Source organism: Oenanthe melanoleuca, chromosome 1 (assembly GCF_029582105.1).
Source record: "Oenanthe melanoleuca isolate GR-GAL-2019-014 chromosome 1, OMel1.0, whole genome shotgun sequence".
Classification (NCBI taxonomy): Eukaryota; Metazoa; Chordata; class Aves; order Passeriformes; family Muscicapidae; genus Oenanthe; species Oenanthe melanoleuca.
The window spans coordinates 20,736,280-20,764,128 of record NC_079333.1 but is presented as its reverse complement, the minus strand read 5'-3'; the positions used below and the strand labels follow the sequence as shown (position 1 = coordinate 20,764,128).

Genomic DNA, 27,849 nt, shown 5'->3' with positions numbered 1-27,849 from the left:
AGGTGTTCTAGGCTGTGTCCTGGCAAGTCCTGAACACCTCCCAAGATGGAGATTTCACACTTCCTCTGGGCATCCTGTGCCAGTGCTTGACCACCCTCTTGGTAATTCTTTGTTTTTCTGGTATGTGACTGGAATGTTCTTTGTTTCCACATGTGTCCTTTGCATTTTTTGCTCTCACTGTGCAACTTCAGGAAAAGTCTGGATCCATTTTTTTGGTGTATTTTAGTTAGGAAGTTGTAGGCAGCAGTAAGATCACCCTCAGCCTTCTCTAATCTGAGTAGGCTCTGCTCTCCCAGCCTCCTCTCCTGTGTCTGTTCTCCAGATCCTGGCTGCCTTGGTGGCCAATGGCTAAGCACTAAAAATGGAGCCTTTTAGGTTTTTCTGTGTGATGGTGTCTGTTTCCTTTAAGCCAAGGGAGTAGTGACCCTCCAAAAAGCGGGCTTGGTTGTTCAGTTTCCCATTTTAGTGTCAGTTTCTAGAATCCTATGGGGATCCAGTATATCCAGGTGGGATACTCTATTAATCATGAACTGACTGGTAAGAAACAATGGTTGTAGGAAGCACCTATTGCTCTAAATCTGAAGAGGGCTTTTCCATGAACACTGACTTTTAACTATAGTTGTAGCTGCCAGGAATAATCACCAAAATTGCTATTTCTTGAGAGTAAGCACCGTGCTTGGCCTAATGCATCCAAACAATTTTGTGTTCCCCTTTGTCCTTATAGAGATGGAAACCAGAGGCCCTGGTTTCAGAGCAACACACCAGGGTGACTCAATAGTGTTGTGTGGGTGGAACCCTGTAGTTCTCTCCCAGTTAGCAAAAGAGAATGAAAAAAACAGCATGAGGTTTGATAAAGGGAATAAATTGTGTGTGGCAGGGCTTTGGAACAGTTTAATACTAAGAATGACAGCTTAGCAAGTATTTTCATGTATAATGAGCATGTCTCAGATCAGATGAGCACATACAAGAGGTAGAAGTTACTATTTTTTTTTTCCTCACACTGTGCCTATTAGAATTATGAGATAAACTCTGTGAGGTGCTTTTATGAGTTGTCCTGGAGTGAACAGCTCTGATACTAGTTTAAAAACTGTGGTATTGGGATTTTTGGGAGGCTGTGGAATTGGTATTGGGAGGCTGAGCATTGAGGAAGGCCACTTGCCTGTGTGTCTCAGTTTTCCTGTGTGAAAGGACTTCATCATCCTGGCTGTTGTGATCTGTGCTTTATCATTTAGTCATTTCTACCTCCTCTTACAAGGTTACTAATTTTGAAGCTCTAAGTGTACTAGGAAGAGATAGCAATGGCTTCTAACTGATCTGTCAGAAGTGAATTCTTGAGGTTTGAATAAGGTGCTCAGCCTGTCCGTGGGCACCAGGGGGTGCCCGTGCCTTTGCAAAAAAGTGGCTCCCTCCCGAGATGTGTTCCTGAGAGCCTGTTACATGATCTTTGTTTGCATGGCATCCTTCAGCAATTGTAACTACCTTCATTATTTCTTTTTAAAAAATCACACTTTTTCCGCAGAATACTCCAACGCACTTGGAAGGGGAGGCACTTATAAGAGAGGGCTACACATGGGAAGTGCAGAGAGGTGGGTAGACATACTTAAGCCTGTGTACCTGCTCTTCCACACACTGCACATTTAAGCGTGATCCCTCACTTAATTTAGTACTCCTATTTTTAGCCTTTCCTTTTCTTCCTTCTCCTACTGTAGGGACTGTACCATGCTGTATGTTTTCTAGTTACATAGGAGCAATGCTGTCCTCACCCTGTCCCGTGGTCTCTTTTACAATACACTCTTTGATAACTGAACTGTGGTGTTTTAAGTCTGAAGACTCTCAAATCACTGGGATGGAGTAGAGGAACTGGGGTCTGCATCCGGTCCTTGCAGCTACTGACATTCTGGAGTAGCAGTGTTTCCTGGAGGCAGATGCAAGGGCAGTGGGCTGAGCAACATTTTCCCTTTCTGACTTCTTTCCACAGGTGCCTGGTTCCTGTGCTGAAGTGAAGGGTCTGTGGAAGCAGGAAATCAGGATGAACTGACTAACCTGCCTCTGCTCTGTTTTTGTCAAAATGAAGGGGGATTTATGAAGCCTAAATAGTACAAATATTTTAGCCCTTAAATCTTGGTATCCTTCCATGAAAGGAGTGATGGTGATGATTATTCTGATTTTACAGAAGTGGGGAAAATAGCCTCCTTTTTGAAAAGGTACTGAATATCAAATGCACTAATGCAGGGGGCAGCTGTGTAGGTGGAACTAGGTAATCTTATTCAAACTATGTATGGGATTGGAATCTCTCAGTCACGTCTTCATCCAGCAGAGATATTTGCATCTCAGGGGAATAACATAGATTAGTTGAGCAAATCTGATGACAGAAGTCCTGTGCTTTGGGAGAGAAGTAGTCTGTGAATTGTAGAAGCAGTCTTCATAAAGTGGACTTGTAAAAGTCTGTTAGGATTGGCAGAGTTTGGGAATATGATTATACTCACCCACTTTGCTTTGTGTACCCCACAGAAGTTTTTCATTTCTTACTTTACTAATGAGAAATTGTTGAACAGCTTTTATCATGAGATAATCTAATGAGATGATCTGTTTGCCTGTAACTTGTCATTAGTCCGACTTCAGAATAAATTATGACCATGACATCTGTACTAGCTGAAATCTGGATTTAGTCCAACTACCTTAGAATTTGACACAATATGACGAAAAGTAAAGCCAGCATTTGGTTAAGCAGTAGTGCAGACAAAATAATACTTGCTTAAAGTGTCCACAGTAGTGAATGAAAAACGTGTCAGCAGAGTTGGCAGCTTCACAGGACCATAACTTGTTACTAGGACATGACAAGCTCTGACAGTTCCAGGTGGATGCAGCATGTGTGGTCTTCAGAGCATTCACACAAACTCCTGGGTGCTAATTGCTCATGGTATTGGCTGGCTGAAGGACCTGCTCTCCCATAGCTGTGATTCCAAGGCAACCAACTAGTTCTTGTTAGAAAAGCTTTTCAGAAGATTATTATGAGCTGAGATAATCTGAAGATGCTGTAGGCATTATACTGCTTTGAAGTGCCATTGACAGCTTTAGTTTAGGATTTGTAGGTGTTTCCTTTCAAAGCTCTACTTCCAGCTGCTTGTAACTTTCTCCAATTTTAACCACTCTGTGTGAAAAATAGATTGATTCTACAAGTGGTTGAAAATTAAATGGAATACCTGCATAGAAATGTGTGGGGACAAAATTTGAAAATGTTTCAGAATCCTAATAAAAATACTAAAAAAATCAGTGTTCCTCTGAAAAGCTTTAGTTCTCAAAATACTGGAAATTGAAAGCTGGAAGTTTGGCAGAGGAATAGTTTTCTATAAAAGAAAACTTTCTTTGAGTATTGACATCAGCTTTAATGTTAGGGCAAATTTTGAGCCTTTCAGGAATGTTTTTCTTGTAAGTACAATGTTGGCTGGATCATACAACAGGGTGTGCACAGGTAGCTCAGTGTTTCTCTTCCTGGCATCACATGGAGGCATTAATCTCCTGGTTGGAAAGTGGAGACACAGTGTTCAGCAGCTGACCATGGCAGCATTAGTTCTGCCACTACTGGCTGATTAAGTGCAAAGCACCTAAACTTTGTGCTCAGATGTGATTATGTGGGATGACCTGCGTTGCAAATCGTGCTCTGAGTCAGGGAACAGCTCTGCTTTTGCTTAAATCACTGTCAGGCTCTGCTGCTGGAGTTAGTGGAGGCAGACAGGCACGTGCTGAGCACTACTGACTGCTCTGAGAGGAATTACCTGTGATCTTGTAATTACAAGTGCAATAATATATGACCTTATCATCTGCAGCTTTATAAATGTGTATTAAATGACCACATGTTCTCCTAAAGACAAGGTGTAGCTGGTCTTCTAAAGCTAAAGCTGTCTGAACAGAGCAGTGAGGAACAGTATGGCATCCTTTGTGTTTTAGAGAAATTGTTTTCCATTAGAAAAATAATATGAATCCTGTAACTAAGTACTTAAGTATGACATATAGTTGCAGAACATTGAAGTTATTGGTTGAGAATTTTAATTCATGATTATTTTATATGAGAGACCAGGGGGTAATAAGGTTAGGTTATACTAATCATGCCTACATGCTTCATAGGAAGCTTACATAATGTATGCAATCTAGTTGTAAAAGCAGATTTCATGCTTAGATAATCAATAGAACAGCCAGATAATTTTGCTGATGTGGCATGAAATTACAGATTCCTAAATCTGAAAAGAAAATTTGAGGCCTTCAACCTTCTAGAGCTGTGTTTATCACAACCCTTGAGCATGAGGGGATGATATACTAAACTGAAATCCCAGCTGAAGAGGAAGATTCCCTTGGTTAATGCTACAAGGGCAGAAGTATCCCCATGCTACTTGGCAACAGATGGTCCAAGCAGCAATAGCCATATGAACATACCCAGTCCAAAAGGCACCTGAGAAGCCTAGGGACCAGTAATATTGGAGGTCTGTGGATCCAAAAGATGAAGCACCAGTTGGAGGAAGGTAAACACAAATGCATTAGAGTGTTTGACTCAATAGATTTCAAATATGATTAAGAATGTTAATGTTATCCAATATTTGCTTAATTTGAAATAATCTAGAATTTGTGTGAAATTTTCACTAGGTAGGCTTTGCTTTCTACAAAGAGAGGATAAAAAGAGATAAGCTTACAAAATTCATCAGTGAGCTTTGAATACAAGGCTTAGGTTGAGAACTGTCTGTAGTCAAGACATTGTCATGGAAATTGCTGTTGCCAGATGTTTTTCCTTTTGAAAAGTGATCTTTTGATATTCCTTTTGCACTAAAGAAAAGCCTGTTGAGAAAGTAGTGGGAGGTGCAACAGCAGTGAGGGGGCTGCAAAATTTGAGTTCTAAAAATTATTATAGCTCGTGTGTCAGAATAGAAGAGGAGGAGGAAAATGAGTTTTAAGAGACAGAGCTAATTGAGTGCTCTATCTACACTGTGTTGTGGATTTAAGTTATGCCTGGAAAATATCCTGTATTACATAAACTGTGAAGGCAGAAGATGGCTTGAATAACACAGCTTAATAAGCATGCATTGATGAGAATTCATGTTGGAATTTAAGGTGCACTACAATGCTGAAAATTAGAGCACTTTCTGCCATGCAGAATGTTAGACTTCAGTGTGAGCTCAACCACAGTTAGACATCAGAGAATCCAGGTGGGTATGGGCTTTTATTAAACACCTGAGCTGAAGAGAGGCTCTGGTCACAGCAGTCAGGGATGAGAAACAGAAATATAGAGAACCAGGCCTCATTATTTCTCATACTGGCAGAAGTACTTGATTTTTTAAAAGAGATTTTTTAGAGATTTCAATTGTTTTAAATTTTTCTTTTCTAGCTTTGTGTCTGCAGAGGATTGTCATATTTAAGATGTCCTTCTGTGAAGGAGTAGCATTCTTAATCCACTGGTTAAGACTGTCTTTTAAGCTAATTGAAGTTACATTTTTTTGGTGTGGTGGTCTGAATTTGTGACCACTCTGTGCTATGTGGTAAGTTCAGCATCGTGCAGGGCCTACACCTAAAAGCATTCAGCTGAAAATAAAGCAGGCTTGCCAGATGTTAAAATGGGAGGACAGGTAAGCTAACAAGTCAACCATGTAAAGCAGTCTGTTTCTGGGGCTCTTGAGAAAGCAGGTGCTGCTGTGACCGTGCTTCTGTCACTGGCCTGCGGGGGGAGTATAACCCTGTGAGTGAGTGGCTGCTTCTGGCTGAAATTCTTGGCTCTTGCTCTCAGACCAGGAGTTTGCCAGTTACTGCTTTTCAGATGTGCTGAAGTCCTCTTCAGGACTTGGAAGTAGCTTTAAATCTGAAGTGGGGATTGGTCTGGAACAGTGATTGGAGATTTATGAGCTTTGAGGCACTGTTTCAAGTAATTCATAAGAGGACTTAGATACCTGCAGTTAGAGGCTGATCATACATTTATAGCAGTAGTCCAGAGGTTGATTATATGTTTATAACAACAGTTTCTAGGCCTGTTCTGAAATTAATGTTCTTGGTGAAGGCAGCTGGTGAATTAATGTTCTTGGTGAAGGTCCTCCACTTCACCCTGTCTGAAGACCACAAGGCCAACATCTGTCTAAAGAATTCACCAGTACTATATGGCAATAGTTGGTGGGTTTTTGTAGAAACTAAAAAGAGGAAAGATAAAGCTACCTCTTCACTGGCCATTTCAGCTGCTTTTTTTTTTTTTTTTTTTTTTTTTTTTTGTTGCCAAGCTCTTACACATTTGTGATTTTTTTTGTGACCTGTTAATGCATAAGCAGACTACCTTCTTCCAAAGTATTTTTGTGAGTGCCACCAACTTGATTTGAGGGGGGAGCAGGTTGTGAAACAATATTCCCTTAAAATTGTATATTTTAAGAATTTTAGGAAGCTTCAGAGCAACCCTTCCAGAAGACAGTTTTGAGAGAAATTGAGTATTAAGAGAAATAGCCATTTGGTGTGAGAATAATTCCTGTCTGCTGTTCCGTCCTGTTCCTAGTGATTTTCATAGAAACAGCTTGGTCTGTTCATTACTGGAGATTTCCCCCATGATATCAGAGTTTTACAAAATGTAGAACACAGATATCAGGATGGTTCAGATTCAGCTTTTACCGAGGTTTGTGCAGTCTTTTTATTGCTTCATTAGGAGATGATTCAAATCCTTTAATTCTTTTTCTCTTTGGTCTGATTTCAGAGTCACTGAGTCACTGAGAAAAATCGAAGGAGCAGCAGACAACAAAGCTGCACACTTTAAATGTAGAAGACTCTGCATGACTCCTAAAGCTGTAATACATGAGCCTGTGTCAGATAATGTCATGCATCCTGAAGTTCCTGACAGCCTGTATAACCTCATAGAGACCAGATTGCTAATAGCATGTAAAGATGCACTTTCTATATACCTCAGGGTTTTCTAATTTTAAGAAGTGTTTTGGTACTGTCTCAAGTTCTCTTGAGCTGATAAAAAAACACCTCAGCAGCTCTTGATTCCCTGCGTTCCCCATTGTAAGACAAACTCTAGTATGAAATTTCTAGTCAAAACCAGAGGAAGAGGAGAACAGAAGTACCCACCCCAGAATAGTACAGTAGTGTATCTGTCAGGTGGCACCATGAAGCGTTTGGAAAAGCAAATCCAGATCTGTGTCCTTCATAGGTCAGACCAGAGGGATAAAGTTGTTTCTCCTCCTTTCCATGGAGTTCCTTAGTCCTTGAGCTGCTCTTCTACCACTGTTGCTTCTGATGAAAACATTTGGAAGATCTCCTTTTATTTTCCCATGGACAGAGGACTTTTGGAAGTCTAGAAGGTTTTAAGGACAAGATATTGTGTCCTGTCCAGCTTGTTAAGAATTTTGATATTTGGTTTTGAGTGTCTGTGGCAGTTTGGTTCCAAACACATCATTTCCCTCTGCACAGAGTTTTCTCTTGGAGGGAGCACAGTTCTTTGATGAATGCCTGGATTTAGCTTCTAGAACTTAGTCCCATGCTGGCTAAGAATGACTGCTTCCCTCATCACTTTCAGAAGTACAAAATTTAGAGTTTTTAATTCAGCTGTACTTCAATAAGTGTTTCTCATGTGCACAGAGCCATCCTACTGTATATTCACACATGCCAATATGAACAGAAAGCAAAAGGTAGCAAACCCACATGCATTTAAATGTTTTTCTGGGCAACTTACAGAAGGAAGAGGGAAAAAAAAACTATCCATCTTCACAGTAGGTGAGCTTTTGACATTGCTGATCTCAGTTCTAGATTTTACAATGGAAAGGAGATGTAAATTCTGGGCTCAAGACAGCTGTTCTGGAAGTATCTGTATATAAATGTGAAGTGCATGATCGCTGGTGGGATTTTTATTTTTCCACTAATGTGAACATTTATGAAAAATATTTCTCCCCCATTAGGTATTGCTCGTTTAATTGCTTAGTCATGAGAGCAGAGGCTATGTGTGATTTTAATGAGGGAATGCTACAGAAATGAATGGAAATTCATTCTTTAAAGCAAGAATTTTCTGAGTTATAATATACTCATAGATTCACTTGATTTGTTATTACTTGAGCTGTTCAAAGGAATGTGATTTCAGTGGTGACTAACATGCCCCATTTCCTGGGGGAATGAGGTGCTCTCTGGTCAAGACTGTGAAATACTCCCCTTTCAGGACTCCAGGCCTGGAGCAGTGTGGTGCATTGAACATGCTACCACCTGACAGGTCATCACTGTTCTCTAATCACTCTTCTTTGGAGAGTTATTTTCCGAGTTTACTTTGTTAGGAGGATGGACAGAAGCTAACAAATGAAACTCAGCTTGCCTCCCATAGTACTTCCTCATCCTTGAGACTCCTCTCTTTGCAATCAGGGCATGCTAGTGAAGGGGTGTGTAAGAAAGTTGTTTGCCATTCCAGTTCTGTTGGCTGAGTAGTAAAGTGATGGAAAATAAATTTTCAGAAATTAGGATTGTAGGCCTGTGAAGGCTTAAACATTTATTGCAGACCTTACAGTATATGATGGCAAGTGGATAGTTTTTTGTGTTTGGTTTTTTGCCTTCAAAATCCTACTCCATTAAATAAGTCAATAAAAGTTTCTGTTCTCATTTAAAAACATATTGTGAACTTAATATGTACTCACTTTTAAAAACTTACATCTTAAAATTGCTTGGTGACTTGGGGTGACAGTTTCATAGCAATACCTGGCAAGGGCTTCCCAGAATAAGTTCACCATATCAAGACTGTATTCTGGATTGTCTTTTATCTGTTTCAAGACTATTTTCATGAATCTGCAGTAGTAAGATCGGAGTCCTGTTGTGTTTTAGGTGCTTGTTTGGAAGGGTCTTCAGTTTGCTTTCAGTGTTGAATTTCTTCACTTTGCAATGTGTGCCTCCGAAACAGTTGACATGTTCACAAATACAATGTTTCCAGCTATTTTTAGAGTGTTTCCCGTAAGCTTTGAACTTTTTTCTGATACTGTTCTCTGCAGGTATAAATATTTATTGTAATAATTCTATGTTCATACAGCAGAGAAAATTCTAGTTATGGCTTAGGAAAAGCTTAGAGACTTTGTTTTGGTCATTTTAGAAAAATATTAGGTCTCCATATTTTCTGGATATATAACAGTAACGGATTCAAGCTCTCCTGCTTACTGATAGCATTTTCTGGGTGTTTGGGGATTAGCTCTGCAGTTTTTCTTGAGTCTAAGTAGTGTTTGTTACCTTGCCTTTGCTTACAATGCCAGAAGAAGAAGAATGGCGATTTCTGCTATTCAGTGGCCAGCAGAGCTTGCTGAATAACAAATACTAATAGCTCACACATTGAATAAAATCTTATAAAATTAATTTCAAATCCTTAAAACCAAGGTTGTGTTAAAAGAAAAAAAAAACAACAAAACAAACGGCAGACCAATTCCTTACCACACAAGGCACACAATGCAGTCTCTCACTGTAAACATGAAGGTGCTGATGATTGATACTGGTGACTAAGTAAAAAATCTAATGGTGCTTTCTTTGTTCACATAAATGCATTACTTCCCTGAGACAAGTAAGCATTTACAAATTTTGCAAGTTTTACTTAAATGGAAGCAGGTAACTGCTGTGGCAACTGCTACCTGGAAAATACAGTTGAAAGCAATGCTATAACATGAAAAAGTAGCATGTAGTAATGCAATTATGTGTCTTCATGTTATGAAAAGGCATTGATTAAAGATAGTGCATCTATTTTATTTCATCTGTCATTAGTCATTTTCTGGAGGAAATACTTGAGAAATGCCCCATCTCTGGAAGTGTTCAAGGTTGGATGGGGCTTTGAGCAACCTGGTCTAGTGAAAGGTACCTCTGCTGTGGCAGGGGGGGTTGGAACTGTATGATCTTAAGGGCCCTTCCAAGCCAGACCATTCTATGGTTTTAGGAAACCAGACTGTTTTTCTTTATAGAAAAGAAAGTTTTGCCTCTTTGGCAGAGAACTGCTTCTCTATAAAATCCATTCTTGACAAGATGATGGTCAGTCAAACCAATCTTGTTGTCCAGTGGTATGAATGTAAGATCAAAAAATCATTCTGCCAACCCTTATTACTGCTTATTGCCTATATAGAAAAACCAGGAGTGTTTTTTGTCATAATACAGTTTATTCTGATTTGCACATCTCCAGAATGATGGCAGTAGCAGCAATGACGCAAACACAACCAGCTAAAGCAAGGGCCAGAAACCAGGCTAAGTCCCTGGGGAATTTTCATGCTGGATGCTGCTCGTAGAAGATGAGCTTAACTCTCTTACAGACTGCAGCGTGTGCTATGCAGATAATACAGAAGTTGGAGTAGCTGATGCTAATAAGTTTTTCAGTGCTGCACAGACTTCTACTGAGAGAAATGGAAACTTTCTGTCCTTCTCAGGGCACTGTGCTGCCCCCATGGCATGAGTGTTTCTGCAGTACAAGCATACTTTATTTGCAGTGTAGGTAGTACCATAACAGCTAACAGGAGGGTGGGGCATTTGCCATGATGCTCTTAATTGGAGAGGAACTAGTATTCATCACATTGTAAAATTCTGAATTTGTTCTTCATTAGCTCATTCTTTCCTTCTGCTGCTTCTGTTAGGACTTCAATCTGCAAAAGCACTTAGTCCTAAATCAGTGGTAAGCTGAAGATGCTGGAAAACTGTGATTCTTTTCCTGCTGGTGTTTTAGAATAGTCATGGAAGCTTACAAGTACTCTGTCTTTTTGCTTATTGAGTAGTTTTTGTAACAATTGAAATGCTGTCCTTTTCTGAAATCTGAAGTACTGAAAAGATCCATATGGCTTTAAGTTAAATTCCTAGTGGTTCCTCAATATTTAAAGTGTATGAGAAGAGTACAGATATGTGTAAATGTGGAAGTCTGTGATAAGACTGTGCTGATCTTTAAGTGTAGCAATCAGATTTAGAGGAGATACGGGAATTAGAAATTTGGAGCTCCAACTATTCTAGCTATCAAATAACTGATATTGCATCAGTAACTAACAAACATGTGCCACTAAGAGGAACGAGAATTGCATGTCCAATTCTATGCCTTGCCTTTGTGCTTACTTTGCTGGGGGCTGTTATCCTCTGAGGATGAGGCATGGAGAGAAGCTACTCATGTGGTTACACTTCTAGAATTACTGCAATCCATCTTCCTTATCTGCACTCCTTAGGGGCAGAAAATGAGCTGTAAATGAGGTTGGGCTATTTATGCTTTATGTAAATTTCAGAAAGTTAAGTAGTGAGTCAAATTAATACTGTCCTTAACTTGAATATGTTTATCTCATCATTAAGAGAACTTTAGATATGACTGTTAAGGAAGAGGAAAGTGTTTCCTTGTAGGATGTGTAGAAAATTTGTTAAGAATCTGTAACTTAATTGTGGGTGAACACATATATTTTTTAACAAAAGAAAGTAAATTAAATACTTTGACTAAGTTGAGAAATCTAACAACAACTTCAACAGTAGTCCGTGCTTCATGACTGACGAAATCAGGGTAAGTTATGAGATTGACTGAAAACTGCCATGATCCAAGTTCCATTCTATTTAAAAGATGATAGCTAACAAGTGAAAAGATGTCACCAGTGGTAGGCAGGAGATAATATGCAGTGTTCAAGTCCGTTTACAAGCGATTTTTTTTGGTTTTTTACTTTTCTGATAATGAGTGAAGAAAGTTTTTTAGTTGTGTATTTTTACATACAGATTATGTATGCTTTCTGTAAGAGCCAGTTTTGCCCTTTTCTTTTTCCAGAGTCAAGATGAGAGATATGCTTTCATTGCTGAATGGTATGACCCAAGTGCTTCACTCCTTCGGCGTTATGAACTTCTGTATTATCCAAAAGATTCATCAATTGAAATGGTAAGGATGTAAGAAAAAAAATTTGTTGTCATAAATGTGATATCCAGTTAAACAGTTCATAAAATGGCAAGGCACTGCCTATGCCTATTAATCATCCAAGTAAGAAAATTTAATTTAACGTGTATCTTGCTCTGTTTATAAAAGGAAAAGCAAAAATATGAGTTCACACTGAAGCATATGGAATAGCTTGCACATTTTTGGTTTTTTTTCTTTCTTAAAGCTTGCTTTGGTGTGGATAGATTAATTTTCACAAATCTGTTTTCATTCAATCTCTACTTGGGTTTCAGAATTGAAACTCAGCAACACTGGCCTGCTGCTTGAGAAGAGCAAGCTGAAGCTATTTCCAAGCAGGAGAACAAGCTTCAGCAGGAATTCCAGAAGTCTCTGAAGAGTGAAATGTAAAAGAGTCTTGTTAAAGTAGAGGAAATGGTAAATTTGTTTTAATGAGAGATAGAACATTTCAGACAGTGGGATCCAAATTTTTCCATCAGTGGTGCTTGCACAGAGCTTTCTGATTTGTGGCTCATACAACTAATCCAATTGCTTATTGATAGCAGTGAAAACCAGCATTTTGCAGTGACAGGCATGTAAATAAAAATATAATAAATACTGTAAAGATAATCCTCATGCCAACCAATGCTTTGTGCTTCCGTTTAGGAACAAGTAAGTGGCATGAGCTAGTCTGTTCTGATTCTTAGTGAAGAGTCTAAGAATAGCCTAGATTTGGATATTCACTATGGATATTTGAATATTCATTATCAAATTTTAACTTTTGTGCTATAAAAACCAACTGCAGAAATAAGAAATCTAGTGGAATTTGCCTTTTCCTACCCAACCTGCTCCTCACTGGAGCAATAATACCCAGTTGTGTGCGAAGATGCACTTTGCACTGATTACAAAGTTAGTTCTTTGTACGATGTCTGAATGTGCACAGTTTCAAAATGTGAGGTTTCTAATTTTTATTTCCCAGAGACAGTTTAGCTGATCAGTCAGGAACTGTAATAATCTTCCTACACAACCATGTGTAGGCTGGCAAAATTGTTGTTCATTTCACCTACACGTCTCAAAACCAAGAGCTTCCAAGGTGTTCTTGAGCTTCTTAATGCAGTATCTATGTCTTGGCAGACTTTTGCATTTTGTTGGGGTACTCTTAGGTTAAAGTAGCATGGTGTGTACACAACCATAGACCGCATGTAAGCAGGACAGGAATTAAAAGAACAAAAATGTAAGTGAACACCCTCAGAGGAAGAATATCTCAAAATCCCTTTTGGGAGTGAGTTTGTGGACAGATACTGCATTTAGAATTCTTTTCTGGATTCTTTTTTTAATTTCTGCTGAATTTGGTGATTTTTTTTTTTATTGTTGCCTAAATCTTCTGCATCTTTTAGTACTTTCCTGAAGAGATGACAACTGCTCTTACCTCTGACATATCTGGGAGAAGGGAGGTGATGGATATGAGCCAGCTTTTCCCCACATATGAGGAGGATGTTTCATCCCCTTCCCCCCCCCCATCCCTGACAACAGTTCTTCCTTGTCACACACCTCACCTGAGGGTGGAGCAGAGCTCTTGAAGGCTTGTGTTAAATGAAACCCTGAGCTTCTTTTCTTTCTGCCTTTCATGTCTTGGTTGGTGAAGTAGAATGACAGTGGGAATAATGAGAGAAGTTTGCAGCTTGCTTTGCGGCTGTAAGAAGGTAACATAGATTTTTGTCCAAGGATAGCAAGCAGTTCTTTCAGTCAAACTGGATCTCTTTACAGAGAGGCCCTGTTCTGTGAGTTTTCCATAGTTAATAACTGTGGGAATTCTTAAAGCCTTAATAACTTTTCTTTCTACAAAAGATGTCCTAAAAGAGAGAATAAATCTTCGAAAAGGGCAGATTCTTAGCAGAGAGCTATTTTGTTTTGGGTAACTTACTTCTGTGTGTACGTGGGCAGGAGTGGAACAGTCCAAATAGTTTTATATTTCTTCTGCTGTGACTTATCATTCACTTTATAAAAATGTCTTTTAAAGAGATACAAAAGTCCACTCTAAAGAGGAATCCTTACCACAGGTAGGTCCTTTCTTCTTGAGAAGAGAGAAGCATCTCGAGGTGTCTTTCTAGCAACCATTAGCGAAATAACCAAGGAAATACTCAGATTTTTGTCAAGATATTGAAGAATTTGCTTATGGTTGAGGCAGTTAATAGGCTTCCTGGCAAAGTCCAGGAGAAAACAAGTAGCTAAATTCAAGCTGGTTTCTTTTATTTTTCTTTTTTTTTTTACTGTGTTGTTATTTCATTCTCTACTGTGCTTGAATACTGAACACTTAGTAGGAGCATGTGTGAGGGGCTAAGGATGTTTCAGCACGGAAAGATTTTTCCTTACAATCATAAGCAGAAGGAAGTATCAAAATAATTTGTAATTCTTTAATCTGCAAAATTTTGGCTATCCTGAAGACAATTACAACTCTTCTAGCCTTGGCTGTATTCACATGTTTTGGAGCATGGAATTTTGCTCTTAAATTTTTTTTCCTCTCCAAAATTTGTGGGAATGATGTTCTTTCTTTTAATGCTATTGTAGTGGATACACCATTGCAGTGGAGGAGAGCACCTGTAGATTGAGACAGAAGGGGAAGTTTGTCCTGCAGAGGACAAAGCTCTTCCTTTCACAGGCTTCCACTTCCCCAGGAAATGGAAGGCATCTGTAATATCTACTTGCAGTGAAGAAACTGTTCAGCAGGTTGACTTCTGTGCTTTGCCAGCCCACCCAGAAAACTGCACATTAATATCTGGCTACTTGCTTGGAATGATGATACATAAAGCTGAATTGTCCTGACAGGCTTTTGAGCTTGCAGCTCTAGGCAGTGAGAACATCTCATCCAAGTGTTGCAATCATCTCTCTGTCTCTAATGCCGAGTCTTACGCAGTCAAATAGAGCATAATATCCCTGGAATGATGCCCTGAAGAGGAGACCTGCCAGTGTGTGTATCCTGATCATTCTGGTGTGAGCCACTGAGCTGTGAAACAGCATGGATGTGCTGCGGGAGCTCTCAGTGAGACTGGGCAGAGGCATCCACCAGGCACCTCAACCTTTTATCACAGCTTGAATTAGAACAAGCAAATTACAAACCAACACAAAAAAAACAAAGATAGCTTTTGGCCTGAGACAATTTAAATGGAATAAATTTGTAATTGTGGTTTAGTCTTCTAAGCTTTCTTGGTACACCTGTAAGTTCAAAGGGCTTGGAATTAAATTGATTAAGTGAACAGATTCAATCCCACAAACTGTGGAAATTTCTGACAGTAGAGTAAAGACTGAGTTTGCCCACAACTGAATCTCTTTCTAAGGTAGATTTTGCTCTTGTTTTTGCTGCAGTACGATGTGAAGAACCGTCGCACGTTTCTGAGGCGCACCAAGTACGAGAGCCTGCACCTGGAGGATCTCTATGTGGGCAGCAAAGTCACGGTTTTCTCCCGGCACCTCACCATCGTGGACTATGGCAATCTGTACACCTCCCGCAAGCTCGGCAGCCGCAAGGAGAGGTGAGGAGGGAAGACTTTGGACTCTTGTGGTTGGGGTTTCGCAGTAGATGTTGGCTAGAAATGAGGATTCTGTACTAATGTGGGCAGAGGAGGAGATGGCTGCATGTTTGCATGCATTTTGAAGGGATCTGGTTTTTGATGGCTGCAGAGAAGCAGAGTGGTACCTGCTTGTGGTACCACTACAAGGCCAGCTTCTCTATGGTGTCAGCTGCTGGCTCCTCTAGGTATCTTGGGAGAGAAGAGGAGAAGGAGGAAATTTGGTCCTATTCAGCTTTGTTACTCAGCCAGGGCAGGCAGAGGTAGGGTTCTTGTGATTTGTGGATTCTCCTGGGGCACAATTGATATGGTAACTGATGTGTACTGGGCTTGAAAGGCCTGGACCTTATGAAGTTGCAGCTGTCATTCTGGGATCTGTGCAGAAGCCTAATGCCTCACCAGTCTGATCTATTCTCTGTTAGTAATAAAAGAAAGAGCTGGAGGACTATTCCCATTCTCTGTTGTTTTTCCTCACTATGGAGATTTTTTCTGAGAATTTTTTTCAGCTTCTCTTAAGCTCTGTATGCATGAGGACAGAAAGTACAGTGTGAGAATGTCAGTAAAAATTACAGGCTTGTTTTTAGTTTGTTTATCATAGATGAGGTTAAGACTCATATTTTTGATTTAAAGACTTGCTTTGGAAAAGACTTTAAGAAGCCATCTGATAAAAAAATATCAGGACTAAGAATATGAGGACACTAAGGTACAAGAAATTTAGATCTGGTTTAATGCCAGTGCAGGTAATCTCCGAACTTGCAAATCAATACATTTTTTATAATTTCCTCCAGCCTTTTTGAAAAGAGCACAGAACATTTTCTTAGTGAGCCTTAATAATTTGCTGTCTTGCTCCCTCCCAGTAAATGGACTTGTTTTGAACTCTTTTTGGAGAGTTGTACATAACCAGACACTGAGGAAGAGCTGCATGTTTTAACACACCTTTATCTTAACTGCAGAGAAAAATTGCTGTGAAAATGCCTGCTGTAATATCTTTCCAGAGTTCTAGTACTTCTCCAAGCTGGGGTTGAGAATGGTGAAAGAGCAGCAAAGGAGGTAGAGCACACAAGGGGATGGATTCTGTATATGTTGCTACTTTTTTTGTTCCTCAGTGCAGCTTTGGATAGATTACATCTTTATATCAATGTAAAGTTGTACATTGTTGTATTTCCTGCTCTGCCTAAACTAGCATAATCCCTTGTGCTCTTGCAGTGCTCATGCACTTATACCAGGAAAAGACAGCTTAAGATAAAATGACATTTTCTTCTTGTAGGAGACGTTGCAGTCTACACGACAACACTGTAATTGTGGCAATGAAGTGATTGGTCTTGGGAGGAGGCAAATTTTTGTACTGCTCTACAAAAGGAAGAAAAGGCATTTATGACACGTCAGCTGTTTGGAAAACATTTTAGGAATGTTGGCTGAAAGATAGCCTAGATATTCAAGTGGTGTTACATATGCAGAATAGCCTGAGGGAACATAGTGAAAGGTGCCTTACTCAGGCAAGGGATTCTCAAAACCCAGTTTCTTCACAGAAGCTTTCACTGAGTAAATAGGGTCATATTAAAAGAGTTGTCTTGGGCAAAACAGTTGCCCAAGGAAATATAAGTTGTCTTTTTGGCCTGTTCCTAGCCGGTTTTACAACAGTTATTAGATATAATAAATTTTTGCAGTGCATGACAATAAATAATCTACAGTTGGAGTTATATTAATAATTTTAAGGTTGCTGGATGAAGCAGAATATTTCTCTGGTTTGTTTTTTTTTTTTTTTTTTTTCTGTTGAACTGCACAGGACTACTGGCAGATCAGTTTGACTTTGGAAATACATTCTTTGGTCACTTAATGTGTGCTCAGACAGGCTCAGTAAAAGCCCTTGAGAGAATCTGTGGAGTGAATATTAAAAAAAAAAATCTTGAACGTTTTGAGTTAAGAACCTTTATTTTTGTCAGAAAAACAAGTGACTGTGACCCTAGGTACATGAGATACAAAACAGTTGTGTAGAAAAAGGCTAGATTTGCACAGACTCTTTCTAGAATTAGGCTAGAATTATTAAGACCGTTCTATTTCAGTTTCTATACCTACTTTTCTTAAGTCTTGGCTCAGTTTTTAAATATTGTTGTATTTAAGTGTTCTGCATTTCTTTTCCCCTCCCAGTGTATCATAAGTGAGAATGTGCTTACTTACAGTGTGCCACATAAGGAATCACTAGCATAGGGACAGGGCTTTCTGTTTCTGCAGCCTTTCACTTGTGATCCTGGATGGTTGTAATCTGAGGTGAACATTTGTCTTACCGGTGTGTCCTGCAGTAAAGTAGTAAAGTAAAGCAGGCTTTCCTTAGAGTCAGTATCATTGGTATTGAAAAATGACGTTAGAAGACTTGTGTGTCACCCAGAAATACTTAGGTTGTGTTGTGATAGGGATATGTTATTTGTATGCTTCCACAGATTGATATAGTCAGCATTTCTTCCCCTACAAGACATAAGCTACTGTACATGCAGAAGTCCTATTATTAGAAGAAAGTAGGTCTCAAAAGCATAGTCACAGCATGCTTTGTGCATTGTTCCTTTGATCAGTTCTCATTTTCTGTTGTTTCAGTACTCTTTGTACTCTACTGTCACACAGTGCTTCTGATAATATGAGCGAGCTTAATTTTCCTTCTTGGTTCCTAGACATGAAACTGTTTTCAAATCTACTCTGCAGACTGCATCATGCTGAACTCCATGAAACATATTCCTAACTAAAACTAAAAATATCAAAATCTGATCTCAGGAACAGTCTTCAGCATCCTGAAGTATGCTTTTTGTATCCTGCTTCCTTCTGAAAAGCTCACACTGAAATGTTAAAATTTAAAATACCAGTGTTAGACAAAAGATATTACAAGGGTTGCTCATTGCACTTTGTATTAATTTCTTCTAGGTAAATTGCTTTGCAATGCAATATTTCTTTGCAGATTTGTAGGAATGACACCATTACTAAAACCCTTGAAATTAAAAAAGGGACAATTTATTTCTAGCATTACCAGTCTATTTCAAGCAATTGTTTAATAACATAAATTCAAAGAAGTGTTCCTTGAGGAAATGCAAATGGTGCTGGAGATCCCACTCCAGAGGTTTGATCCTTATTGTTCATGGGAAATGACAGTGTTGAGTACCTCCTGTGCCAGGATGCAGGCGTGCAGTGTGTGATTCTCATTGGTCAAACATGCAGCTGCTTCTCCTCATGGGCCTTAATTCACACCATACACTCTGTGATGTGATAAATAATATCACAAAATGAGGTGGAGCTGTGAAATCCTTGGGGAAGAGTGGGACAGGCTGTAAGGCTGCATAGAGTATACTGGCAAACTGTCCTCAGTGTTGGTGAGGGGTCAGCCTTTCCTGATCTGAAGATGGGGCTAAACCAACTTTAGCCTGCACTGCAGTGGACTGAAGCACAGTTTTGGTTGATGCTTTCATGCAGTTTCTGTCTGCAGCCTTAGTCCATCAGTCTTTCTGTATCATACTTCCCTATGGGTCTGAGCCTGAGGTGCTCTGTGTATAGGAGCTTCATGGTGCTTGAGGAAATCTGTTTGTTTCTGGGCTCTGAAGGTCATCTGCGCCTCTCCCTTATTTACAGATAAAATGTCGCATATGTTCAAATCTTCCTGGTTACATTTCCTGGTCCTAACACCTCCCTTGCTTCACATTTGCTGTGAAATAGTCTGTCTCTTGCCAAAGCATCTGTCAATCTGGGGTCACTTAAGGTTCAGAGTAAATGTAGTGGAAGTTCATCCATCTCCTATAATCTCAGCATGTTTGCACTGGCTGGAATATATTGCTGCTAACCTAAGGGCTGCTTTCCATGCTATGCTGGTATATAAAATAGGAAATTTCCAATTATTTGTCTTTCATTCAGGGAAGTACTGCAATAAAAAATTCCATCTTGGAAAGTCTTCTTTATTGGAAACTGTAAAAGATGGAAACTGCTCTTTCGAATTGTCAGAGCCATGGTGTTTCTGAGATACAGGGTTGAGTAAATCTGTTGGTTTGTAAGCCAAGCACATTTGAAGCTGACTCACTGCAAGATGAATGCAAATAGAAAATGCAGTTTTACAGACCTTCTTTTTGTGCTTATTGTTTTTGATTAATAATACGTTTAGTGCTGATGGTGTTCTTGGTGCTATGCAAAGCTCACTAATAAAACAGTCCTGGCCCTGGGGATGTACAGTGTAAAAAGATAATTACCTAGATGACAGGATGTACTTGGAAACAAAGATCTGGGGGAGAGCATAGAGATTTGTGGATTGATGTCCCATAGAGTATAGAATATAGCTGTCAGTCAGCATAAGAGATGCAATCTCTGCCATCCTTTTATTGTGCCTATTAACAGTGTCAGCTATTTGGCATCCACATTCTATAGCATGAAGTTTTTATACTGTACCAAGCACAAGAGGATCTTCTCACTGTAGACTTCAAATATTTAAATATTTATTTATATTAATAAAACAATTGTTTGAGTTTTATGGAAAAGGCACATGTTTAAGTAATATTTTTAAACAGGCAATTTTAACAGCTTCAATTTTATATGTATGTTTAATGTTAGGAAAAAAGGCAGCTGAGCAAACACACAGAGAGATTAACAATTCAGTTGTGTTCTAACCCAGAGTGAGGAGCTGTCGAGACACCAATTAGCTGAGGAAGAAGTGGTCAATTTGTATGCTCTGAGAGCAGAGGGAGAGGTTGGTAAAGAATAACTGCTGGTGGAACACTGTGAACTGACTTGGATTAGAAAGCCAAGAAAATTATAATGTGCAAAGCTTGTTCTTATCAGAATAATGTGTTGCATAGGCATTCAAGAACAGCATGGAAATTGATGAGACACTGGGATAGTGAATATGTGACTGTGACAAAATTTGGCTCTTTGATGTGCTGGTTGTTGTCTGAATGTGAACTCTACATGCACACCAAATGCTCTGAGGAAAGTCATGTTGGCTGTATCTCTCTACAATTTTTATTTTCTCCCCAGAACACTGGCTTTGATTAAACCTGATGGAATGCGTAAGATTGGAGAATTATTTGATATCATTATTACTGCAGGACTGACAATAACTAAGGCCAAAATGATGCTGCTTTCAAGGTAAGGGATTTTTAAGGTTAGCTCTATTGTAAGTAAGTATTTTTGCAATTAAGAATATTCTCTAACGCTGTTATTCTGTGTTGTTCACGTGTCAGATCCATTCCAGTGAGTAAGAGAGGTAACTCATGAAACTCATCAGTTTCATAATTCTGCAGGTTTCTGAAAGTATTTAGAGATTTAAGCTAAGTATTAAAAAGTGTTGTGCAAATGAGTATGGTGATGAAATATGTCATGTCTGTATGAGCCCAGGGTGGCTACCATAGCTTTAGCAATCCAGCAGTGTTTACTACTGACATGCTGTGTGTCCTCACCTCAAGGCTTCCTCATACAGACAGTATTGCTGGTTATAATAATATTGTCTTTAAAGTATTTGGTTTGCTTGCTCTCAGTAAATCTGTTGTCTTAATTTGTGCTCTCAGATTTGTACTTTTTAATCACTGGAAGTCCTAGGCAAAGCAAATGATCTTCTGATGGTGCAGGGTTGGACAGGTTTTGCTCATGCATCTTCCTAATCCCCAGCCTTCAGTGTTCTCCACTTCTTATTGAGCCCAAAGATTTAAAAGAAGGCGAGCTTCAGTGGAAAGAGAACATAATTAATTTACCTTGAAGACTTTCCCAAAGTTACTGCATTATTTCTCCAATGCTGCTTTGCTAAACGTATTCGTATGCAACATGTTTTTGGAAAGAAAAGCGATCTATCTTACCTAATACCATTTTCATGTGTTCTTATTGCTTATGTGTGAGGTCAAGAACAATTTTCCTTCACTTCAGGACCTTTATGGCTTTCTGAAATTTTGATAAAATAACTGTAAGACTTCCTTCTCTTGTCTCTGCACGCACCTGCTGCAATATCTGATGGTTCTGGTCCCAGATCCTCCATCCAAGAACTCTAAATCATGAGTTCAAACAGGTTTCTAATGTTTCTTTACAGTTCATAATGTCTTTCAAACTAGCTTTTTTGTGCTTCCTCTCTCTTGCAATCTGAGAGATTTGATCCTGAAGTGTTGTTTTGGGTGGTACTTTATTTGATTGTCTGTCTGAGAAGTCAAACTATTGAGCCAAGTCATGTGCTTTAGAGTTGACTCACACGGAAGGCAAGAAATGGAGACTTGAGCTTTTATTTTTATATTGCCTACTGCAATATAAAAATTTCTGGTTGTCTCATATAATTGAAAGTAATTATTAATAAGCACTAGACAGGGCTGTGATACTGAATGTATTTAAATAGTGTCTGGAGTATTTTGTGGTTTCTCTGCATGCTATCTATTCTGTTTCTTGGGACTGTGCCATTTTAAAATGATAAAACTATGGCTTTGCCAAAATCTTCTACCCTTAGATTTCTGAAGGCTTGCTTGTTCACATCATCATCATCTACTGCTTTCTTTAAAGGAATTATTAACAACATTTGTCTATCAATCACTGTTAAGTAGATTCATGCCTTCTGTAAAAGTTGTAGCCAAGATATGAAAGTGTGGGCAGGCACTTGCTTCTTCAGTCTCTTCCTTTAATCCTGTGTCAGTTCAGTCTATTATACATAGGTGAACACTGTTTTCCATTATTTGAAAACAGAGAATGATAATGAAATTTAAAAAGGAACTAAATTATACAACACAATTGCATTTTGATATTTATTTCAGTGAGTATTGTTAACTAAGTAGTACAGCTCAGAAACAGACCTCTCAAAATTTATTTGCAACCAGAAATGGTAATACTTAATCTCTTCACATACCATTTTTTTGCTTTCCAAAATTATTTGGTGAATTACTTTCAGAAGAGGATTTTCTGGTGAAATAATTAATTGTAGGCAAACCTTTTGCAGAGTGTAGGCTTGAAGCGTGAAATTGCCAGAGTTCCTGTGTCTAGCATAATTTTTACACCATGCTTCTGCCTTAGTGTGAAATGGAAGGGAAGCAAATTTACTGTGTGGTTAATAAAAATATTTTGGATTTTGAATGGCTCATACTTATACTGAACTAAAAGCAACAAACCAGGAATTACTCAGGTCATTTTGGTAAAAAAAGCTGGAGAAAAATGTGACTGTTCAAACATTGATAAATGTTAAGAAAATTAAATTCTTCTTAGGTTCTTCATGATGTTATTTCTTCCTTTGGCAATATTTGGTTTAAGTCTGGACTGCAAATGGATGAGAGGCATCAAAAGTTCCATTTCAGGTGACAGAGCTCTGCCTTTGTTCTTGGAATCTGTTATTTGAAAAATATGCAGGCAATTTCTGTCAGTAAAGAGACCTGCTCAAAATGAGCAAACTCACGAAGACCAGAAGAAATCAGAAGACTGTGCTGCAGGTAAAAACAACTTTCCGATTTGGAATCTCTTAGTCACCCTACAGCACTGCTTTGATTATGAACTTTGTACCCAGAGCAGAGGTCAGCAATATTGCTTTCTTTCACCTGTCAATCCTCTTGAAGAGCTTGTCCTTCTCTACAAATTCCAGCTTCAAAAAGTGGCACACACAAGGATTTGGAGCAAGCCAATACTGAGCCTGTGCTCTCCACAGGAATTCTGAAGCTGCAAAATAGCAGGTTTAGAGCTGAAAAACTCTATGGATTTTTCTAGCTGTTGCCATGCAGAAAAAGCAGTTCAATAAGCAAAACATGAGAAGCAGCTGGGGAAAAAGACAAGGAAGAGAGTAGATTCGCTGGTGGCAGGGGCTGATGAGGTGAAAAGCCACAAAATGGTGTGTCCATCAGTGGATGGGTTGGTAGCTCTGCGCTGTGGTGGTCCCCAAGACCTGTGTAGTTGGGTAGCTGAGCCCAGTGCTGGTAGGAGCATGGCCGTGGCAATGTAGAGCTTGGGAAGGGCCACCACCTTGTCTGAAAAGGAGGTCTTTTTGCTTCCAGCACCTGAGGAAAGCCTGAGTACCAAACAGCTGTGCTGCAGACACACTGGGTTTGCCTGGTAGCTTTTATTTGCCTGGCAGTAGTGTAAGGAGACCCCTCACTGCAGAAACCCCATTGCTTTGGAAGAAAGCAATGTCATTGTGTAGCCACTGCTGTGTTCCCTGAGGAGACATGCAGGACCAAACTGAGTTATGAAGTGTGCAAGTGTGGAGAGCATTGTGCTGCCTATACAAATTGTGTGATTTGAGGACACTGAATAGAAACCAGGTTATGCAGTATTTTGTTAAGCACCAGTTTAATCAAACACTAGCCTTGATAAAGTATTCCAGTGGAGCAGATAAATTGTTTGTTTATACTTTAAAACCAAACTTCATTAACCAAATATCCCCACTCAAACTGATGAATGATGAACAAGATAACAGCAAATGGCTTGGCAAGAAGGTGACTCTGCTGCATTTATTTCCCAGCCTGGGAATGTGGGGTGTGGGGACCATCAATGACCCTGAAATGGGCTTTAGTAATTCCTTCTCAGAGCAGGAGCATAAGGAATTGTCAGCTATACTGGTAGCCACACTAAATGTGACAGAAATTTAGATGTAGTTTCTGTTATTGGGCATGAACACCCAGCAACTTGTCCAACTTAGGAAGACATTGCCTGTAGAAACATGTTTATGAATGATATTTGAACAAATGAGAATTGTGGTTTTTGTGGGGTGGGCTATATATATATATATATATCTGTGTGTATATATCTGTGTGTGTATAAATATATGTATATAAAAATATATATAGCTATATCTGTCTTTTTACTTTTCCAGAAAAGAAGCAGCTGATTTCTATGCTGATTATCGAGCAAAACCTTTTTATCAGTAGGTATATCAATTTTAGCTTGACATGTATTAAGCTTACTTACTGAATGCATGAAATTCATTTACCATTTTTTATACCAACAGGACTGTGGGAAAATCAGAGCTTGTCTTAGTTGACAAAGCATGCATCTTTTCTTCTTCCTCCAGGGAGAGATCCTTATTTCAGCAATTCAGGGTTTTAACTCACACTTTTTACAGCCCAGTGGTATCAGGGGAATGTAATTTGTCCCTTAGAAGTGAAAATGCTCCTAGCAGGGCAAAATTTCAAAGCTAAGAGAAAGGGTATCTTCAGGATCAGGGTGGAGCTTGCAAATAATGAGAATTAGGGGGAAGACTTAGTTGTAAGAATTGATTTGGTAACAAGTACCCCACATCATAAATAACTGAAAGGATAGGGCATGGGGCAGCTTTTACTGTACTGCTACCCTTGGACAAATGTCAAAATTCCACGATGCTAGACTGTTCCACCTAACGTGAGAAACCTTGGTCTTTCCATAACTGACCAGATGGATGCTTATGACCCAGAGACTGAGTAATTTCTACTTTCCCTGAGAGTGCCAGCAACTTTCTTTTCCTCCATTGGGCATTCTGCTTCTTTTAGAAAGAAGATGCCTTGTGTTTTTCAGCCATGATGATGCCTGGGTCTGCACTGATGTGGTTGAAAGACCTGGTTTCAGTACTGTCAGAAGTGCTTGAGATTTAGTACTGCCAGCTGCTCTCCAGCAACAGCAGCTGATTTGTTGTGGGTCCAAACTTGAAGCCCTTCAGAGAGACATGGCCCCAGGCTATGTCTGACCATGTTGCAGGTCAGAGAATGGATGATTTGGAATTGCCTTTTCTTTGCTGAGTAAGCCTGCTGGAATATGTTGATAAATAATCAAGAATTTTGCCTGCAGTCTTATTTCACAGATATGTATCTATATTAATGCTAATTGTCTGAGGAACTGTAGCCTTTGTCCACTGTGGTGTGCCTGTCTCCCATCCTACAGTCCTATTGGCTACATTTTTTGTATAGAATTTTTCTCTAAATTAGAAATAAATAGCTCTAGAGCATTCCAAATCAAATAGAAACAAGAAACTTCAAGGCAATAATGTGTGAAATCTGCAACTCATTTATATTTGATGTTGTATCTTGTCTTTAAATTCAGATTTAGTTTGCAAACTCACTAGTCAATGTAAATCTAATGAATAGTAAGGAAAAGTAACAACTCTATTGTTTGGAAAATAATGGTTTTCATATTAAAGAATAAATTTTAAAAAAGAATATTTGATTAGTCTGCACAGTAAATAGTGTTGTAGAAATTGCTTTTTTCTTAGATGTATGTGCACTATTTAACTGTCCAAAACAAGCAAACTCTGACCAGCAGAACATGTCTTCCAATAGCTTTTTATTGTGTTGTTTCTTTATGTAACTTCTCATGGTTTTAATATTGTTTCTTTTTTAAAAAACTACTAGGATTTCTCTTGACCAGTGATCATTAGGAAGAAGGTAGTTGGAGAAGCATGCACATCCACAATTATAATTGTGTAAAGCTCTTCTTTTAAACAAAGTAATACAAAAACCAGAGTCAATGTTTGCCTTTGGTTCTATCCAGACTAAACAGTGAAAAGATAGGCTTATTGGTATGCATGTTTTGTGAAGATACTGAGTTATAGTTACGGTGTTCTGTTTAGTTTTTAAATTGAATGTTTGGGTTACCAATTTTGGGTGGTTGTTTTCTATTGTGAGGTGGTCAGGACAGGAGACAGGCTGCTCCTGACAACCTCTTCTCCTGACTTAGATTCATCCCATTAAAATCACTTGGGTTATGCCAAGATATAATAACTCACTTTGTGAGTAAGTCTTTTATCCCATGCAAACTTTTCAGCCCTTTCCCTTCTCTCCCACTTTAGACTTTGGCTGGGCAAAATCCATGGGAGAGATCTTGGGGCAGTGAAAATTCAGCTTGAAAGCAGTGCTGATGTTCTGTCAGTGGGGTACACATCCACATCATTTATGAGTTTTGAAATGCTGCTGTGCAGAAGAGGAAAGCTTAGGAATCATTCCTGTCAGACAAGTGGTTACCAAGGGTCTCTCTTTCATTGTTAACAGGACACCAGTACTGATCCTTTAAAAATTATTTTGAAATGTAAGACTCTACAGAGTAGCTTCAGTGAGCTTGAGTTATCTACATGTTGGTTTTTTTCAACAACCATTATTAGGGAATGTCTGCACATGACCTAATATAACCTCTTCCTCAAAACAGAGTCAACTTCAAAGTTAGATCAGGTTCCTCGTGGTCTTATCAAGTTGAGTTCTGAGCATCTCCACTGGATCATGTTTTTGTTGGTTTTAATTTGTAGCATGGATCACATGTGCTGTTTCCATTTTGCAGTGAACTTCTCCAGTTAATAATGAGTGGCCCCATCCTTGCTATGGAGCTCTTAGGAGATGATGCAGTGAGTAAATGGAGAGCAATAGTGGGGCCAGCAAACCCTACAGAGACTGAGAGTGATACACTGGACAGCATCTCAGAGAGCTTTGGACTTTCTGGCCTAAGAGATGCAGCTCATGGCCCTGATTCAGTTGCTTCAGCTGCTAAAGTAAGTTTTTGATTCTTTCTTGACTAAGGTCTATTTTTACTTTTATCTGCTAATAACCAGATTAGGAATTTGTCATTTTGTTTCCACACTTAAGTTTCAGAACTAGTTTACATATTTTTCATGGCTCCTTTTTAGCATGGAAAAATAAACTGTCTGAAAACAGAGATCTTGTTTATCACAAAGGTGAATCTGGGTGCTTTGATCAGGAGAGCATGCCTAGTCATTTTTAATGTTTCCTGTACATCACAAACAGTGACTTAATTGCATGGTCTATGTAATCTACCTATAGTCTACCAATGCTGGTCATAAAAAGAAAAGGATTAAACAAATACTTTCATGCCCTCTTGTGTTTCACATATTTGCTCTCGTTCACAGTTCTCACTAGTGCTCTGCTTGCAGCCTACTTTGCTGTTATTGTTCAGAATGAAAAATTAAAGACCAGGCCACTTTGTAGTGCTTTTGTGCTTTGAGAGGTAACACTGTGGACGTGGCTTTGAGGAGTTTGGTTCTATTTTGCTTTCTCTGCAGTGTTTCTTTTCTCAGTGCTAAGAAGAAGCCCTTGGACTGGGTAATTGGTATTACCATTTCTGTAGAATTAAGGTGACTTTTTTGTGCATTGTTTTGGGATAGATACGCTAATAAATGATGGCAGGAGTAAAGTTTAACTCATGGTTGATTGATGTGTTGCTGTGGTGTCTCAGCTGTAGACCAATTTAGCTGGGGAAAGATACCAGTTGCTGCTTCCTTGATTTTAGTCTTCCCTCTGTTTAAATTGGAACAGCTGCAGTAGCACAGCTGGAGAGAGACCTGCCTCAGAATACCTAATGAGCTGCCAAGCAGTGTATTTTAGAAAACGTGCACAGAGATCATACCCTGGTGGTGAGGGCAGAGTTGGGCATCCTCCCCTTCTGGAACTGTTAGGCTGTGAGGTACAGCAGGCTGCCTGCAAAGCACAGGCAGTTTTCTTGTGCCCAAGCACTCACCTTGCTGCTCTGCACTGTGCCTGAGCTGCTGGATCCTCTCCC

General features: G+C 39.2%; 1 protein-coding gene across 1 annotated transcript in view; it reads left to right on the top strand.

Annotated features, from left to right (window-relative positions):
• NME7 (NME/NM23 family member 7) overlaps positions 1-27,849 on the top strand; it is an 87,032-nt gene that overhangs the window by 5,582 nt on the left and 53,601 nt on the right. Inside the window, exons 2-6 of the mRNA XM_056501258.1 lie at positions 11,741-11,848; positions 15,203-15,369; positions 20,404-20,514; positions 24,191-24,241; positions 26,617-26,824. Of these exons, the coding sequence (XP_056357233.1) occupies positions 11,741-11,848; positions 15,203-15,369; positions 20,404-20,514; positions 24,191-24,241; positions 26,617-26,824 (645 nt within the window). The remainder of the gene's footprint in view (positions 1-11,740; positions 11,849-15,202; positions 15,370-20,403; positions 20,515-24,190; positions 24,242-26,616; positions 26,825-27,849) is intronic.